General features: G+C 39.8%; 1 protein-coding gene across 2 annotated transcripts in view; it reads left to right on the top strand.

Annotated features, from left to right (window-relative positions):
- ATL2 (atlastin GTPase 2) overlaps window positions 1-960 on the top strand; it is a 58,959-nt gene extending 57,999 nt beyond the window's left edge. For both annotated transcript variants that reach the window (XM_066266932.1, XM_066266934.1), the window contains exon 13: window positions 12-960. In XM_066266932.1, the coding sequence (XP_066123029.1) occupies window positions 12-131 (120 nt within the window). In that variant the 3' untranslated portion in view covers window positions 132-960. The remainder of the gene's footprint in view (window positions 1-11) is intronic.
- The last annotated feature ends 15,458 nt before the right edge of the window (window positions 961-16,418 follow it).

The following is a 16,418-nucleotide window of genomic DNA, read 5'->3' as shown; positions in this document are numbered from 1 at the left end:
TCATACCACAGGTATTGAAGCCCCTGAGTGATAATTTGATGGAGGAAAACATAAGGCAGTCTGTAACAAACTCTATCAAAGCAGGCCTGACTGACCAGGTGTCTCATCATGCCCGATTAAAGACAGACTGACAGTTCATCTCCTCATGGACTCCACTCTCCCTTTTTTTCATGCTTGCTGTACAATGAGAACTCAAATAAAAATAAACCAAAGTTTACAATCAACTGTAGAAGTAGTTTAGTACAACTGGCTTCACAGATGGCTGCCACAGAGTGTGAAAATTGTTTGTTGGTTTTAAGCATTCTGTTCCCAGCTCCTCAGGCGTGGAGATTGGCTGAGGAGCACTAGTTTCTCATGCACATTTGTGCCATGTTTTTAATTCTTTCTCTTCCTTTTAATCTAATGTTAGTGAAATTTGTCTTATGTAAAAGGATATTTCAGGGAAAAGTTTTAAGAAATCTATTTAGAATCTCTCTAACAGTGTCCCATTGAATTTTAATTTTTAGAGAAGTTATGAATCACTGTATCAAGATCAGATTGGAATGACAATGAAGCCTTTATTGAGCCACGACATTAAAAGTATATATTGCTTTACTGCCTTCAATACCAGTATTACATAAATGCATGTACCAGAAACTTCACAGAACTTACATGACAACTCTTGTAGCTGAGAAAGTGACTCTGAGGTGTACATTTGTCTTGCCTTTTTAAATTTGTAAAACTGCCCTGAAAGGAGTTGCATATCTGGGAAACTGAACTGTCCTCATGCAGTTTAGCCTTTATGTACATAAAATATGCCATTAATTTTATTGGGGGAGAAATTCCATCCAAAAATGTTGCCTACAGCTATGAGTTAAGAGTGTCTGTACAGTGTGTAGCTTTTATTTTCTAAACTCACAGATAGGGCATGTATATGAATTATAAATATATAAATAACAATTTTGTATTAAAAGTTTTGTAGTTTATGGCAAAATCTGGTTCTGTGGTAGGCTAACAAGTCCAGTTCCTGTGAAGGAATGTTTGTGGCTCATGTCCATGTGTGAATGCATAGACTATTTGAAGTTTTTGATATATTTGTGATATTTATCTTCCTTGAGCACTGCAGTCTCAACCTTCACCCCACCCCCAAGGGAATTCAATGGGAATGTTTATTGTGACTTTGTCCTCTGTTGCATTTTAAAGTTATTTCCTGTAATTTATTTTCAGTACATAATTAAAAATTTGTTGTATATATAAAATGAAACTTGTCATTTTTTTAGAGGAATTCTTCGAGTATGTATACCATTACATAAATAGTATTTGTTTATCTTGAAAGAGCATGAGCAGGAAACACCAAGTGAGAGAGCTCTAAGGTATTGTACCTGGAAGCGAAGCTAGTCAAGTTACTTTTCTGTGTCCGTGGTGAGAGGAAACTTGTGATTAACCTGGGTGTAGCTGGGGATTTATTAATTTCTTTTTTTTCCTTTTTTTTGTGGTATATGTAAGACTAACATTTTTGTAAGACTTTTGTAGCCTTCTCTATGAACACCTATTAAAGCACCTACTTTGTTTTTTTAAGTGAAGACAATTCAGATGTTGAGTTGCATGCCTGGAAGCTCTACATTTACCTTGGTTGATACTATCTCTTCTCCCCCTTCAACTCCTGTTTTTATATGGATTGTATTTGTTTCCGTCTGTGTTAAATTGCTGCCAACATATCTGTTCTTAACCATGAAGAATTCACCTGAAAAGTGTCTATTTTTATTTCTTCTACCATCTTGTTTTATGAGTGCTGTGGACTGTTTTTATGAATGAAAAAAATAAAAAGTTTGTTGTATAATAGCAAATCTCCTGCAATTAAAGACATATAATTCCTTTTTCTTTTTTTAAACTAAAGAGTTGTGAAAAATAAGCCTTTGGATTCTTAGTATTTCTTGTTGGAAAGAGTATGTTTTCTCCTAAGATATACTTCTATGAAAGATTCCAAGAAAGCACTTTGATTTCAGCTGGAAGATTCTGAACGTTCTTAAGGAAGAAGCAATAAAAGGGATTAAAGACAAACTCAAAACTGTTGACTGAAATAACTGGTGTATATTTTCCGTTCTACAATTTTTTAGTAATCTATATAACAAGGTAGGCTTTTACAAAGAAATATTTTATGGCAAATGATTTATCTTCCTGGTTAAGACAAATAATTTAATATTGAGGAATGGTCCGTTCATTTGCAACCCTGCTATTGAGCATGCTTTATATATTTCTCATGATAGCTAGTTGTCATTGCTTCAGTGAACATTTTGTGTGTAGAATTGAATAGCACAATATTAGTATTTCACTTTTGAGGTTTATATTTTCAGAGAACCCTGAGCTGGGCTTGCTTTAGTTATTTTATACTTGCAGAGTTGGACAGGCTAGGGACTTGACCTTTAGCTGTTGGTGTTAATTACATTGTTTCATTATTAATGGGATTAAAAAAATTTTGGTTTTAGTTTAGTTAAGAACCTATTAAGAATATACCATAAGATTTCAGGAAGTTCTGTGATGTTACTATTAGTGGTCCACTAAGTATTCAGAATGGCTTTTCAATAGGTTGTTTTAAACAGTTTTATCTTTTAGCTAAAGAGTTGGCTTTCTGACTACCTGCTCATGTGCTGACACGGGTTGCGTGTGTCTGTGGCACTTTGGTTTCAGCAGTTTCATTCATGAGCTCAAGCTACCAGATGACCCTGTCGAAAGTACCTAAAAGTACCAAAAAAAGCTCAGGAGTGTGGATCACAGCCTTTGTAGAGCATTTAAGCATATATCGGTGTTTTTCTGTACTCAAACAGTCCTTTGAGATGGCTGGGAAAGCGCTTTATCAAGTGTCTCAGGATATCAGGCTTGCAAACCCAGGCCTCTACTTCACACCTCCTAGGGTTTGGCTTGATATAAAGCTTGTGAAGCAGAGTATTGTCCCTAACTCAAGAGGAAGAGTCTTTTAGCTGTGTTCTGAAAAACACTAAAAGTGGAGAGACGATTTTGTTAATACCGAGGGTAAAAATCCACCCATATTACATTAAAAAATATTAACAGGCAGTGAAATTTTTCCTGTCCCTTGGATTGTATGCCTCAAAGGTGACTATTATCTGGTATGTGTGCTATAGAAATCTTTTCCGTGCTTATTGCCTTGTCTATGCATGCATGACATACTCTTGATTTTTATTTTACACAAAGTAGAATTATATTGTACATGCTCATTCTTTTTCATGTACAATGGAAATTTTCGTAGGCCATTAAATCTTTAATGCTCACGATTGCTTTGATTCTTCTGAGAGTAGGTGAGATTTCGAGGAGAGAGCACTAGAGCTTGAATTATTGATAAGTTTTCTTTATGTGACAGTTCCCCCAACCACAAGAGTGGTGAGACAGTCAAGTAATAAAATGTGAGGGGTGGTTAGGATTAGAAAAATTGTACTCCATTTGCTAATCTTAAGGGTCCATCTGCTGGCTCTATTTGGCCACTAATCTGAAGCTTGTCCATAGCTAACATTTGGTGGTGGTGGTGGTGGTGTGTGTGGGGGTATTTGGACTGTCATTCAAGGATTTCAACTTTGAGAAATAACTATATGGTAAGTAACAGTCATTCTGGAGGAAAATGAATCTATAGCTACTGGTAGAGCAAGAATGAGAGGTCAACATAGCATGATTTAGACTTGCCCCGTCACAAACTTCACGTAAAGACCACCTAAAAACTTGTATAATCTCGAACTGGAAAGATACTCAAATTTCAATTCTTGGAAAAGAAAATGGACCTTGGAGTTTAAACTGAGCTTTGATCCCAGCTCCCCCACTTCCAAACTTGGGAACTTGGTGAATCCCACGTAACAGCTGAGCCTTAACTTCATCTCTAAAACACATATAAGCAGCATCTACCGCTGGCGTTGTTAGGAGGATGGGATGAGAATATCAAATTCCTGGTAGACATTTTTCTAAATCTCTTTTAAGGGGATGATATTTGTGAAAAATGTATCTATCTCCCAAATCACACCACCCAGTGCTTCCTGAAAAGATTGAAGGAGTTTTGGAGTCACTGCTATTTTGTCTGGAATAAAGTATCACTGGGTTCAGTTCCTCAACTGAATTAAGCTTCTTGGAAAGAAGAGACCATATTTCATGCATTTTTTAACGTCACCTTTGTATGTTTGTGCATAGTAAATGCTCAAAATATTTTAACATGGACTGGAGTGACTAACTTTGTCCCCTCGACTCACCTTCCATACTTAGACCTAGACCACCCACTTCCCCTTATAGATCTCAGAGAAAAATGCGTGCAATAAGAATTATGTTACCTTGCGCCATTGTTCTATCAGTGCAACTCCAAGTATGCCCCCATGGTTATGTTACAGTGGATTGTATATCCTCTTACATTCAGGATTTACCCTCCCTTGCATGCTCAAGAAGAATCCATCCTCTTGAGAAATTTGACCCTGCAAATAGCCTCTTCCTCTGCATCTTCAAATTCTGGGTCATTTATTTTAGCTTACAGTCATTCCTTCATTTGAGATTCAAACCAAAAAACTTCCCTTGGCCTGTTTATTCCCTTCCAGCTACAGTTCTATTACATTGCTTCCTTTTGGAGCAAAAATTTATGAAATTTTATATGCACACACTTTCTATTTTCTCACCTAAACTGACTCCAGTCTGGCTTGTCACCACCACTTTATGGAAATACTTCTTACTGGGGTCCCAAAAGACCTACATTTTCAAAGCTAAGGGTCAATCTCATATCTTGGTCTCCCAGCAGCACCTGATGTAGTTGACCATGTTCTCATTTTCCTTTTGTGTCACTGCTCTCCTACTCAGTGTCCTCTGTTGGATGATCAATAACCATCTTTACACTGATGACTGTTTAAATGTATATCTCTCATCCAAACATGTATTTACATGATATCTCCATTTGGATGTCCATTTCAAACTTACACCACAACAGAACTGATTCTCACCCAGACAATTCAATAACAAGCTTTCTATGTCTCAATCAAAAATCTAGGAGTTACCTTGGATTCTTTTTCTCTCATACTCAATCTTACCTATCACTAAGCCCATTGGTTCTTTCTCAGAACAATCCTGGAACACCACTTCTCCTTAGCTCCCCTGCTATAACTTGTCACACACTATCCTCTCTCATCAGACCAAATGGTCTGCTTACCTTCCTACTATCTGTCTTCACCAAAGTGGCCAAAATGCTCTTACTCTAAGACAGGAGTAGTCAAACTTTTTATACCTACTGCCCACTTCCGTATCTGTTAGTAGTAAAAATTTCTAACCGCCCACCGGTTCCACAGTAATGGTGATTTATAATACTGCTTTACATAATACTATCTGTCTTCTTGTATAAGTATGGTACCTTCTAAGTGGCAGGAATAAAGTAGGGAAGTAACTTTACTTTATAAAATGTGTAAGTCAGAGTTACAGCAAGTTAAACATATAATAATAATTACCAAGTACTTTATGTCGGATTTTCGCAGAGTAAATCTTTATAAAACAACTAGTATAGTTAAATCTTTTTATTTATACTTTGATTGCTCTGCTACCGCCCACCATGAAAGCTGGAACGCCCACTAGTGGGCGGTAGGGACCAGGTTGACTACCACTGCTCTAAGGAATAAATCAGAGCATATGTGTTTGCTGCTTTAAACTCTCCAGGGATTTTCTCTTGCTACCAGAATAAAATTTAGACTCCTTACCCTGGTTGAGAATCTTGGCCCTGGCATATATCTCTGTGACCTCATCTTCCTGTTCTCATTCTCTGTGCTCCAGCCACACTGACCCCTTAAATACTCTAAGCCTATCTCAGGGCTTCTGTGCTCATTGTTTATTCTGCTGGTGACATTCTTCCACTGACTAGATCTACCTTCTCACCATTTGGTTCTCATATGTTACCTCCTCAGACCTCTCCTAAACACCCTAGTTAAAGCAGCTATCACTGTTAAGTGTTTTATGATCCTACTTTAGTGCCTTCTTGGTATCTAATACTGCTTTACATAATACTATCTGTCTTCTTGTATAAGTATGGTACCTTCTAAGCGGCAGGAATTCTCTTTATTCACTGTCATTTTTCTACCTCTTACAACTAACTACCTGTAGAGTCAGAACACAATGTTGATTACCTGAATTGTCAGAACTGTAAACATTCCTTTTAAACATATGTTTAAGCTGTTTGATAGAGCAAGAAGAGGCAATAATTGCCTCTCTGCCACAGTACATAGTCATATAAATATCTCCATGTCACAAACTTGGAGTGGGTCTTGAGAAGCAAGTGATTAAAATGGATGACTTGAAAAAGTCTTACATCAATGATACTTACCTAAAAATATTTGGCAGATATCCCCCAATGTTTAAAAAGATACTCTCCGTACATTCAGTGAAACTCAAATCTTTCAAGGACAATGTAGGTAGAGTAGTGGGGAAGAGTGGGTGAAGGGGAAGCTTGAGGGAGGAGAAGGATGTCAAGGGGCAGAACTTGGGTAGGCGTCATTGGTTTGCCTCCAGGGCCATGTCCTGTGGAAGTTGACATTTGGAAATCTGCAATCAGCTGTTATGTTGAGTAAACAGTCAGGATCTTATCCCTGGGCTGTTTTTAGTGTCAATGTGTGTATACCTATGGACTGTGTTTTTCTTGGTTAAGGAAGTGTAGTACCAGGCATAGATCAAGTCAGGACTTAACGAAAAAGTCCTTGATAGGATGTTTAAAGACGTGATTGTGAAGACTTTTCAAATATAAAAGTAGAACAGTATAATGAACTGCATGTCCCCATCACCCAACTGAAATAACTATCAGCACATAGCCAATCAGGTTTCATCTATACACCCCCACACTTCTCTCCCCACCACTGACTCAGTTATTTTGCGGGAAATCTCAGATATTATATTCTTTTAATTATACATATTTCAGTATGTATCTCCAGAACATTAGGACTCTTATTTTTAGCAACCACAATACTCATTACTTCTAAATGAATAAAATACTAATTAATACCAAATATCCAATAAGCATTCAAATTTCCCCAGTTGTCTTATAAATATCTTAACACTGTAGCCAAAGTCCCTGACCATCCACTATGAGAATGTGCATCTACTATTCAAGGGCACTGCCTCTGTTGTGTGACACAAGCTCAAGACATTATAGATTTCTTCAAAAATTAAGGGTAATCCATCGCTTCTCAGCCTTTTGGCTATGATCAAGTGTAGTAAATTAAGGGTAATCCATTTACCTTGCCTCTTAATTATTTCAGAACTGCACATCTAGTATGAGTCTAGGTTTTTTTCAACAGGGCATTTTTAGTATCAACAAATGAAAGAACCCTCTTTACACCCGCTCTTTCTCCCAACCCCAAAGAATAAAATTGCGTTCCAGAATTAATAGCTTTTTATCCTTCACAGAGTTGTAATTAGAGATGTAGGAACCTGAGGAGACATGCTGTGGCTTTGAATCTCACTTCCTGCCCAGAAGGTGAGTGCAAGAAGTGAACCTGGAAAGACCAAGAAAGAGGGCTATAGTGGCAGTAGTCCAGTAGTCTCCCTTATCCTCATTTTCACTTTCTGAAGCCCACAGATATTCCATTTCCCCAACTATCGACATCGTGTGCTCCATTCAACCATCAGTGTCATCATGGCCTGATGACCCAGGATCACCCAAAGCAGACAATCCTCCTTCTGACATTATAAGAAGGTCAAGAGTAGCCTAAGGCTATGTCGCAATGCCTAGGTCCTTCACCTCACTACATCTCATATAGGCATTTTGTCACCTCACATCATCACAAGAACAAGGTGAGTATAGTACAGTAAGATATTTTGCGAGACCACATTACTTTTGTTACAATGTATTTTATAATTATTGTTGTATTTTGTTAGTTATTGTTTTGAATATCTTACTGTACCTAACTTATAAATTAAACTTTTATCTCCTGCCCTGTGGTGGCACAGTGGCTAAAGCATAGACCTGGAACACTGAGGTCGCTGGTTCGAAACTTTGGGCTTGCCTAGTCAAGGCACATATGGGAGTTGATGCTTCCTGCTTCTTCCCTTTCTTTCTCTCTCTTTCTCCCTCTCTCTTCCACTCCTCTCTAAAAAATAAAATAAAAAAATTAAAAAGAAGTCAAACTTTATCATAGGTATGAATGAATAGGATAAAAATCACAGTCTGTATGGGGTTTAGTACTATCCGCAATATCAGGTGTCCACTGGGGGTCTGGGAACATAGTCCCTGTGGATAAGTCTATTACACCTGTTGTATTAATTAAAATATTTCAATGTACAGTACTTAAAAATGTTTTTCTATATAAGGGAGATAGGATTTATACTTGAGGAATTATCAAAACGAGGAGGGGTGTCTGAAAGGGACAAATGTTTACTCTCTGTCTGCCCAAGGTCAACACACACCCTTCATTTGTCCTTAACTCTCCAATCTGCCTGACACAATGCAGCCATCTCTTATACAAAATATGCTGCTCTTTCCTCAAAAGGGGAAGCCCCAATTTTCAATTCATTACATTCTACTCGAAATTCAGGATTAGACACAATGTCATCTTAACACCCTGTAAACTACAGATGAATTGTGAAGTGAACCGACAGAAGTTATGTAGACTAGCTGGGGAAGGGAGAGGTGAAGAAAAAGAGAATTAGCATATGTACTTATATATGTAATTCACCAAAGAAGGAAATAATGAGGCCTTTGCTGATATTTCCCCAGTGCATGTTCCCTTTGCCCTCAGCCACAGCTTTGTCTGGGGGAGTGACCCAAACCTTTATTCCTGGGGGTTTGAGCTGGTGGTGGCCCTCTGCTTCTCTAGGGTTGCTCCAGTATTTTGTTACCTTCCACCATTGAACAGGGCAGTACGTCCCTTCCTGCCAGTCTCAAGTATCACTAATCCTATTTCCGCTTATTACCCCTTTCCCTCCCCCATTATATTTGCTTATTGAGTTGTGGTTTAAGAAAGTATCTGTCTCAACTGGTAAAAACATTTCTCTTTGGAGCATTTTCTATATCTCATTTATTGGTACTTAATTAACATATTTTTGCTCCATAAGATGCACTTTTTTCCCCCAAAAGTGGAGGGGAAATGCCCGTGCATTTTATGGAGCGAAAAATACGGTATTTTATTAAATATTTTAACACACTATTTGGTTCAGAATATTTTTTTTCTTATTTTCCTCCTTAAAACCCTAGGTGTGTCTTATGATCAGGTGCATCTTATGGAGCAAAAAGTAAGGTGTTCCCTTTAGAACTGTTCTGCAGATACTTATTTGTTGACTCCTTAATAATGCCTAAGCTTCTCCAGGTAGGCACATAGGTATATCAAATGTTGAAATCTCAGCCATAATGTGAGTTCTTTTATATTCAATAAATCCACCTCCAGCTAAAGACAATGTCCATCTTCCCCATCTGTGCCTTCCCTAATCCCGGAAAGATGGGTGGGTCATCACAGACGGGGGCTTTGGAGAAAGGGACGAAAGATGACAGAGAACTTTATGATCTCTCAACTACCTCTGCCACCTTGGAGACAATCATATATTTTTGTTTTTTTACTTCATGGCTTTTAGATCCTAAACTCTCAAAGATTTATTTCTTGTCAATTAATATTTAGAAAATACCTTCATCCTTATGTCTGAATATTCCAATTTTATTATTTTGTTCAGCCAGTGGGATTATTAGAAAACACCAGGCATGCCACCAATTTATTTCAAATACTTATGAACAGAAAAGTACACAATATTTGCATGGTTTTCTTTTTTTGGACCTGTGCATTCTTGGTATCACGCCTATGCAAACAGCATGCGAGCACACCTTCCTTACTTGTCTGCCCGTTATTCAGCATATAAACACCTGCTGTATTCCAACTATGCTACATGCTGGGACACAATGGTGAGCCACAGGCACCATCTCTTTTTCCATAGCCTTTATATCCTAGAAAAGGATGCCAGTAGTATGGACCAAATTCAGCTCTATCTCCTGAGGCTGTATTAGAAAGTCCTGCCATTTACCTATAATACAGCAGGGGGCAGATGAAGTCCATTTTTCAAAATCATTTGCGTCAGTTTAGCATTTCAGATCTAGCAGATTAAAATTATTACTTTAAGAGAACTAGGATCTGATTTTGCATTTTGTTCATTGCTTGTCAAACTTTTGGTACCTCTGCTATCAAATCTGAAAAAAAAAACAACCCACAAAATTTCCCAGAATAGTCATGAGGGTGGTTTGTTAGGCAAAGGAACTAATTCTACTCTGTTTTCACAGAGAAAGACTATCCGATGGACTTAATATTAATTTAATAGTTTCTCTAAATCTGCCTTTTCATTTAGGTGTTTGCTTAAATTAAACAGTAGGTGTGTTTTTATTGTTGCCGAGGGAATGGGTAAAAGAGACCATCACGCCTATTAGCTACTCTTGCTTCTTACTTCAGCCATAGTAGCCCCTCCTACATCCTTTGCCATTCAGAACAAATAAGAGACAATTTTTAGAAATGCTGAGAAAGCAAATGCTGTGTGTGTGTGTGTTACATATTGTTATGTGCACAAGAGTGGTATCAGAGCGTCAGGAGAGAGGAAAGGACCAGGAATGCGGGGTGTTGTGTTTTGGGCAAAAAGCTGAAAAGAATATTCTAATTTTGGACTTTTTAAGGCTATGTTAGATTTTCTGGGTGCTTTAAAGCAATAAGTATGCAATTGAGTTATGAAGCTACATATTGGAATTTCCTATAGGAAGGAAAATCTGAGGTAAAGCAAAGAGAGTTACTTGGGCAGACACCTTTTGTCAATCGGTATTGTGTTGTATCTTTCATTAGTTAATGCCTTCCCCAGCCCTCCCATTCTATTACTCTTTATAGAACAGAACAGGAAAACTGTACCAACTCTCTCGAGCTACAGCTCCCTGGAGAGCTACTGGCCGAGTAGATGTGGAGGGGCCGGACTAAATCAATCTCTAGTGAATCTGTGAGCTGATCACATATTATTTTGTTGAGTTATTTATCTTTCTCATGAGATAATAAGTTCTGTGGAACACAGTCATGTCAATCTTGCTTATCACTGTCTTTCCTGTGCCCATGACATTTTCCCTATACTAATGCTTTCAGAGCATAAATAACAGTACTCCCTTTGACCTCATTAAAAAAAAAAGACCAAAGAGATTAAGAAATGTAGGTAATCCTAGCCATAAATTGTTTGGGAATTGTGTGTGTGTGTGTGTGTGTGTGTGTGTGTGTGTGTGATTTACAATCCTTTGTCCGTGGCCCACCTATGACGATGATGCGATGCAGAGGTAATAAGGAAGAATAGCTAGGGAACCGAAATACCTTCAAACTTGACCATATCGTAGATTCTTTGAATTAGAAGGGTCCCACCATCCAATTCAGGAATTCCACAATGTCCCTAAAGGGAAGTCACCCGTATTTTGTTGGAGCACTTACCAAATCTTGAGGCAGCTATTATATTATTGACAGCTCTTGTTTCTCTCTCTCTCTCTTTTGCAGCAGAGGTTGGGGGTTGGGGAGTGCAGATATTAAATATATATATATATATATATATATATATATATATATATAAATAAAAGGATAGGGAAAAATGTAGTAACATTATATACTCACTGCCTAAGAATTAATGAGTACTAATGTTTTGTTCTTTTTGCCTCAGCTACCCATTGTTGGAAAATAAATTTCCATAGGTCTCTCACCTTTTTACACATCTGGAGTGAGCTACTGACTTCTCGTTCTGGACTATCTTTTCAAGGATGGCTGTATAGTAAACAACTGTGAAATATAGAGGTAGCATTCCCCTTCAGAGTCAAGGGCAGCATTTTTACAACCTTGGAAGATAGAGAGTATGTCTTGCTCTAGAGCAAAAAGCAGGTATGCTTAGTGACCATTATAAAATAATCAGGTTCTTCCCTTGCTCGGTGGCTCATTTATAAAGAATTTACTATATTAGATTAAAAGAGGAAAACTGTATTATTAAAATAACCGATGATGGCAAAAGGCATTTGATAAAAGGTAGCAACATTTACTAATAAAAACTCCGTGTAAAATAGGGATAGAATAAAACCTAGCATGGTAATGACTGTATCATGTGAAGGCTATCGGTATAGCACTTTTTGTTATTAAGAGAAAGACCAATGTAGAAAAGCCTATTTCAATTCTTTCAGTTCTAGCTTCTTCCAGAAACCTGAGAACTTTTAATACCGGCAAACCAAATTAACAGTTCTGACTCTAACAGAAGAAAGTCAATAAACATTAGCTCCTCTGAGGCAGACAAATCACAGGAAACACGAGCTCCACAGTGTTTCATAATCACACGACAAACACCATCCGAGTCACTTACAGCTTTTGGACGAGGAATCTTTCTTACCAGGGTCCCATGGGACAGGCCCAAGGCTGGCTGTCTCTCCTCCTGGTTTCGTCACTTTGCTCATATGATTTCCTTGCACTTTTGCCTACTTACTGTGAGCTTGGCCCCCTCCAGGTCTGGTGGATTCCCAGCCCGTCAGAGACAGCCAGTCTACCCCGAGGGTCCGGGAGGCCCCCTGGTCGGGGAGCTATTTGTGTGGCCCTCAGTTCCAACAATAATATGCCAGGCTGCATTTTTATTTCTTTGGAACTTTTTATTTTTTGGCTTATGGCTCAGCTTCTTCTGTTCATTTGAGAGAAGTATTTTTTTGAGTTTCCTCAGAGAGTTAGGACTCTCATTGTCAACTGTGGGATGCAGGGTCTGTCCTGGACTGCAGATCTGTCTCTGCCTCAGATAAGTGTTTATGCCTCCTCCCTTATGGGGGTCCATTTCCTTCTCTCCACTGGTAAGTTTGTACTTGTCATTGGGAGACTGTCGTGTTTGCATAGTGTCTCAATGAAAGGTTATTTGGGTTTAAGGAACAGATATTCCAACCCCCACCCCACCCTAGCTTAAGCAAAGAGGGAGTTATTATGCAATGCCAAGGGAAAATCTCTTAGACATCCAAGCACAAGACACGAAGTGCAGCCAGGCTGGAAATGCAACTCTAGGATGTTGGGAACTGAGATGGTCCTCTCCAACTCTACGGCTCGGATGATCTCTGGCATCTCTGTTTCTCCATCTCTTTTCAGTGGCTTCTGGTGCTTGTAATGGATCAGTGCAGATGCTCCCGTCATGGCTCTCTACAATGTTTCAGTTTTATCACCTACCTTCATCTTGTGAGTTTTAAACCCTGTGATAGTCCAGTTCAGTGAGAACAGGAAGAGTCTGATTGGTGGTTTGTCAGCCAGTAGATTGACAGATTTAAGTCAGGTCTCAATCTCTGGTCCAATCAGCTTTGACCAGAAGGCAGGTAACAGGCATTAGCTGTGGGCCAGAGAAAGTTCTTTGAGAGGGCAGCTATTTAGGACCTAACCAAGTACCAACCTTAGCCTTTTACATTTACAATAAAGCCTGGTAATATATAAAGTATTTTTTATGTACATTATGTTGTTTTCTTGCTTGCTTGATTAGTTTGTTCATTCAAGAGACATTTATTAACATGCCCTATATCAAATACAAGGATAGATATCATTGTACAGGCCCCATATTCCAATATGGCTATGTTGTACGCAAAGCAATTCTATTAGGAATGGGGGTGCAGGGTTACATATAAGCAGGGAATGTGATGAAAGCGCAGTGGTGGAGAAAATTGGGCTGCTGTGGCTATATGTAGGGAAGGCTAGAACTCAGGCTGGAGAGTGAAAGGAAGAAGTCAGGAGGCTTATTCAGTGGGTTGGCCATCTTTACACATCACAAAAACCAGGAGGTTGTTGTCAAGGCAGGTGAAAATGTCACCTGACTTGATAACTGAGATAACTCAGGCTCAGAGAGGCTAGGTGAGTTGCCTGATATCACACCACACTGAGATCAAAACTGGATCCAGATCTTCTGACTCCTGGTTCAGTGCTCACTCCTTTCACCTGAGGACCCTCTCTTGCCATGTTTGCTCTAGTGATGCTTTGGGTAGGACTCACTCCATTAGTGCGGTGCTTGGAGACTTGGAGGCTTGGAGGCTTGGCTTGGCCATCACTGCCACACTGGGTGCAGTCACATTCTACAGATCCTAAATCCTTCAAGGCTGGGGTAAAAAAGGGGCAGAGGATGAGGATGAGGAGAAGTTGGGGATCCTGGCATCACTTGGCCTGGGACAGGGAAAATTGGGGCTCAGATTTCTAGCTTATGTGACAGGGAATATCTGAATCACAGATGGCAGGGTGAGGGCATAGAGGAGAAATCACTCTCACTGTACCTCTTGCAGGCCTGTATGTTAGGGAAGATACAGAGGATGGGGAAGACTCTCTCTCTGCTCCCAGGTACACTTCCAAGGTAGAATTGGCTAGTTTCTTCCCAGGGTAGGCCCATCTATGCAGACCCTACACTGGATGGCTGTGTCCAGATAGGTGACATGGGTAGTGACATAAATTTGGCCTGGGAAAGGTCTTGTGAGGAAACCAGGGGAGGTGCAGGGTTCACCGTGCTTTCCCTTCCCTCATCTACTTCCCTTATCATTGGCTCCAATCTTGACCCTTAACCCTCGTTTCTGCTGCTGAACAAGCAGTGAGGACTGTGTCATGTGAACAATAATCACAGAGAATCACACCCAGTTTTCCGACTGTACATTCATGTCCTTTCCTGTTATTAGGATAAATGCTGTTTCCTTGAGATTCAACTTATCCCATTTTTTTTTGGATGGTTCTGGTATGCACCCCGATCTGGGATCAAACCCTCAACCTTGACGTACTTGGACGACACTCTATCCACTGAGCCATCCAGCCAGGGCTCACCCCGTTTCTTGCTTCTGCTTTCTTTCTCTTGAGGTGCAAGACCATCTGGGACCACTTGTTATAATAGAAATATAGACGACACCTCTTTAAGAAAATCAACACTGTGGATACGCTGAGTAATGGCAGCTCATGCCAGGCCTCAGAGCTGAGGAGGCCACAGGACTCCAAAGTCCCATCCATGGGTGGGACCAGAAGAGGTCATACCCATGGAGAGCCATTGCTTCCTAGCACCTGCTTCTGACTGCCCTGGAAGCCTGCGGTCACCAGCTATGTCTAGTTCTTAAGGGAAACTGGAAATCTGAATTGAGAAAATTCAGCATAAACTTGGCACAAAATTTCTTAAAAATCCAGTTAGAACAAACAAATCACGATTTAGTTTGAAGGCAGGTCAGTTTAAAGGCAGGTACCTGTTCTTTATAAAATTCCTCCCAGACATTTTACCTTTGGCTATTCTTTCTCAAACCTTCTAGCTATAGTCCATACTGAGACAACATCAGGTGATCCAAATCGAGGGATGTTCTAGAAAATGCCTGCCACTACTCTCCAACATTGTCAAGGTCATGATAAACAAGAAAAAACTGTCACTGGTCGGAGGAAACTAGAGAGGCGTAGTGACTAAATGCCATGTAGGATCTCGGAACACGAGTGGAAAGATTGGTGAAATCTGGATAATGTCAGGAGTGTAGTGGATGGTATTGTCCTAGTGTTAATTTCCTAATTTTGACCTTGCAGCACGGTAATGAAAGATGTCGATGTTTGTGGAAACTCGGTGAAGGGTACATGGGAACTATGTACTATCTATGCAACTTCTTTATAAATCTAAATCATCCCCAAATCAAAAGTTTATCAAAGAGAAAAGTCCCTTCCAAGGCTGAGATAACCTTTAACTGTTAGGATTCTGAGAATGAAACCGGGTTTCCAATGTCAAAACAAATGCCCATCCCATTGGGCTTCTCTCTCCCACCCTGTGTGCTGCATGCCTGGCACAGTGTTGAGCTCTCTAGTCATTCTCTTTCAGACCAAATGGTACCAAACACTCCTAAAATGGCCTGTGGATTGGTCCAGTGGGCTGCAGGTGGTCATGTGACTTTATAATACAAAATGGTGTCTCTTTCTTCCTATTAGTAAGGGAAAGTCTATGTAGTGGCCTCACACACTGTTGCCCTCCCACTATAATTGCTTTATTGCAGCTGGAGTCAGAGTTTGGAATTCATAGTCAGTGTTCCAGGTGAACTCCAGGGACTGACATTATTCCTAAGGATGTGGTAGTTTGACCTGTTAGCCAGGCTGTGCAGCTGGGTCTTCTTCTAAATGGCTTCTGGCTCTGTGTAGTAGGATCCAAGAAGACCCCCCTTCTTTCTAGGAAAACATTCCCAATGTCAGGAAGATTGGAGAGGCTGAGAGGGCCTAAGTGAGCTGTCAGAGTGAGGAAGGGGCCAGCATGGGAGTGAGAAGCCTTTACAAATATTTTTGTCTCTCCCAAGGAGTTAAGTTTCTCCAAATTTGTGGTCCCTCCAACTGCACAGGAATTGTATCACTCTGCAATGTTCCCAGGCGTTCATTCCTCCTCGCAAAGCTGAGTCTCCCCTGTCAGGACCCAATCAAGTGACCACAAATCAGAGATAGCTTGGACTCATT

This window comes from Saccopteryx bilineata, chromosome 3 (genome assembly GCF_036850765.1).
Source record: "Saccopteryx bilineata isolate mSacBil1 chromosome 3, mSacBil1_pri_phased_curated, whole genome shotgun sequence".
Lineage (NCBI taxonomy): Eukaryota > Metazoa > Chordata > Mammalia > Chiroptera > Emballonuridae > Saccopteryx > Saccopteryx bilineata.
Note: the sequence above shows the minus strand (reverse complement) of the source record. Positions and strands in the feature narration are given on the sequence as shown.